At 39.7% G+C, this 330-nt stretch overlaps 1 protein-coding gene across 1 annotated transcript in view; it reads right to left on the reverse strand.

Moving 5' to 3' along the window:
• LOC119592117 (glutathione S-transferase Mu 1-like) overlaps positions 1-330 on the reverse strand; it is a 14,650-nt gene extending 14,320 nt beyond the window's left edge. Inside the window, exon 1 of the mRNA XM_037940937.1 lies at positions 245-330. Within this exon, the coding sequence (XP_037796865.1) occupies positions 245-280 (36 nt within the window). The 5' untranslated portion in view covers positions 281-330. The remainder of the gene's footprint in view (positions 1-244) is intronic.

Consider the following 330-nt stretch of genomic DNA (forward strand, 5'->3'; position numbering starts at 1 on the left):
CACTACCTAAATATCAGTAATTTACAGTTCTTAAAGAAATTAAGATGTATAGAAAAAAGGTAAAATCCCTCTCTGGTTTTCCCGAGTCGGCCTAAGCCCCAGCGATATAAAGTTTCGGTTAATGGACGCCTAACTTTTTTTTTTATATCGATACTCCGACAACTCTTAAGAAGTTTAGGGTTTATCTTCATCATAGACTTTTGACATGAATATAGACCGAAATATAAAACTTTGCTTCACTTACCGCCCGCGTCTTCCAGTATCCCAGGACAGGCACCATCTTAACAGAGTGTTGGTTATTCGCACACTAAGTTGGGACGTGTGGAGGGC

This window comes from Penaeus monodon, chromosome 29, assembly GCF_015228065.2.
Source record: "Penaeus monodon isolate SGIC_2016 chromosome 29, NSTDA_Pmon_1, whole genome shotgun sequence".
Taxonomy (NCBI): Eukaryota; Metazoa; Arthropoda; class Malacostraca; order Decapoda; family Penaeidae; genus Penaeus; species Penaeus monodon.